The sequence below is a fragment of the Arachis duranensis genome, chromosome 6 (genome assembly GCF_000817695.3).
Source record: "Arachis duranensis cultivar V14167 chromosome 6, aradu.V14167.gnm2.J7QH, whole genome shotgun sequence".
In the NCBI taxonomy this organism is placed as follows: Eukaryota; Viridiplantae; Streptophyta; class Magnoliopsida; order Fabales; family Fabaceae; genus Arachis; species Arachis duranensis.
The window spans coordinates 75428741-75430615 of record NC_029777.3 but is presented as its reverse complement, the minus strand read 5'-3'; the positions used below and the strand labels follow the sequence as shown (position 1 = coordinate 75430615).

At 45.1% G+C, this 1875-nt stretch overlaps 1 protein-coding gene across 1 annotated transcript; it reads right to left on the bottom strand.

The window, feature by feature from the left end:
• Nucleotides 1–653: 653 nt before the first annotated feature.
• On the bottom strand, nucleotides 654–1631 carry LOC107493843 (uncharacterized). The gene has a single exon (XM_016114877.1). It carries the CDS (start codon nucleotides 1629–1631, stop codon nucleotides 654–656), a length of 978 nt encoding a protein of 325 aa, XP_015970363.1.
• Nucleotides 1632–1875: the final 244 nt, after the last annotated feature.

The following is a 1875-nucleotide window of genomic DNA, read 5'->3' as shown; positions in this document are numbered from 1 at the left end:
CTCTTCACTTTGTGTCTTTATTAACATGTCGTCCACGTAAACTTCCATGACTTTCCCGATGTGGTCTGCGAAGACCTTATTCATTAATCTTTGATAAGTGGCTCCTACATTTTTGAGTCCGAATGGCATGGCGATGTAGCAGTAGTTTTCTTTCGGGGTTAAGAATGAGGTTTTCTCTTGATCAGGTGGGTACATCAGAATTTGATTGTATCCCGAATAGGCGTCCATAAACGAGAGGTATTTGTATCTGGAGGAGGCGTCCACCAGAGCGTCGATACTTGGGAGTGGATAAAGATCTTTTGGGCAGGCTTTGTTGAGATCAGTGTAGTCGGTGCACATGTGCCACTTCCCATTTGATTTTTTCACCAAGACGATGTTAGCTAGCCATAGTGGGTACTTGACTTCTCTTATGAATCCTGCCTCCAGTAGAGCTTGCACCTGCTCTTCCACAGCTTAGGATCGTTCTGGTCTGAGCTTTCTACGTCTCTACTGTACTGGCCGAGATCCTAGGTAGACTGCCAGCTTGTGGCATATTAACTTAGGGTCTATGCCCGGCATGTCTGCGGCCTTCCAAGCAAAGAGGTCGACATTGCTTTGTAAGAACTGTTTGAGGGACTCCTTTTTGTCCCCTTTTAGGATTGTGCCAATATTGGTCATTTTATCTGGAGTATCTCCGATTTGAACTTTTTTGTTTCACCTTTAGGTTGTGGACGAAGTTCTTCCTGTCCTTGAACTCTCCCGAGCTCAATGGCGTGGATTTCTTCTCTTTTGCCTCTGAGATTCAGACTTTTGTTGTACCAGCGGTGCGCTGTCTTCTGGTCTGCTCTTACTGTTGCAATTCCTTCTGTGGTCGGGAACTTCATGCATAGATGTGGAGTCGAGACTACTGCGCTAAGCTGATTTAGCGTTGTCCGACCAATCAGGGCATTGTAGGATGTACCTACGTCAACCACGATGTAGTCTATGTTGAGTGTCCTTGACCGATTTCCTTTTCCAAAGGTGGTGTGCAGGGAGATATATCCAAGTGGTTGGATTGGAGCGTCTCCCAGTCCGAATAGGCTGTTTGGATATGCTTTGAGCTCTTTTTCCTCTAGGCCGAGTTTGTCAAAGGCCATTTTTAACAGAATGTCCATCGAGCTTCCCTGGTCTACCAACGTGCGGTGGAGATTAGCATTGGCTAACATGATAGTGATGACCATGGGATCGTCATGTCCTGAGATGATACCAGCTGCGTCTTCTTTAGTGAAGGTGATAGTAGGGAGTTCGGGTGCTCCTTCTCCTTCTTTGACGTGATATATCTCCTTCAGATGTCTTTTGCGAGATGATTTGGAGACTCCCCCTCCTGCAAATCCTCCATCTATCATGTGGACGTGTCTCTCCAAGGTGCGAGGTGGTCGTTCAGTTCGTCCAACCTCTTCTTCTCTTCTTCTTTTTCTTGGCTCATCTGATTTGTTGGCTAAGTACCGATATAGTCTTCCCGTTCTTACCAATTTTTCTATGATATTCTTTAAATCGAAGCATTCGTTGGTGGGATTTCCGTAGAGTCGATGGTATTCATAGTACTCTGTCCGATCTCCCCTCCCTTCTTGCTTTTGAGTGGGTGAGGTGGAGGTATCTTTTCTGTGTGGCATACTTCTTGATAGACATCTACGAGAAACACCCGGAGAGGGGTGTAATTGCGATATTTTTTTATCCTTTCGCCATGCTGGTCTTCTTTTTTCTTGGATTCTTTATCCTTATCCTGGGAAGAATAGGAGAGTCCGAATTTTGAGGTCTCTCCTAATCGGGAGTTTTTCTCCATGTTTATGTACTTTTCTGCTCGTTCTTGTACCTCATTTAGAGATGTGGGATATTTTTTCGATATGGAGTGACTAA

What these genes read in the sequence shown, in the direction of transcription:
- LOC107493843 (XM_016114877.1), bottom strand. Translation starts at nt 1,631, where the DNA reads ATGCCACACAGAAAAGATACCTCCACCTCACCCACTCAAAAGCAAGAA.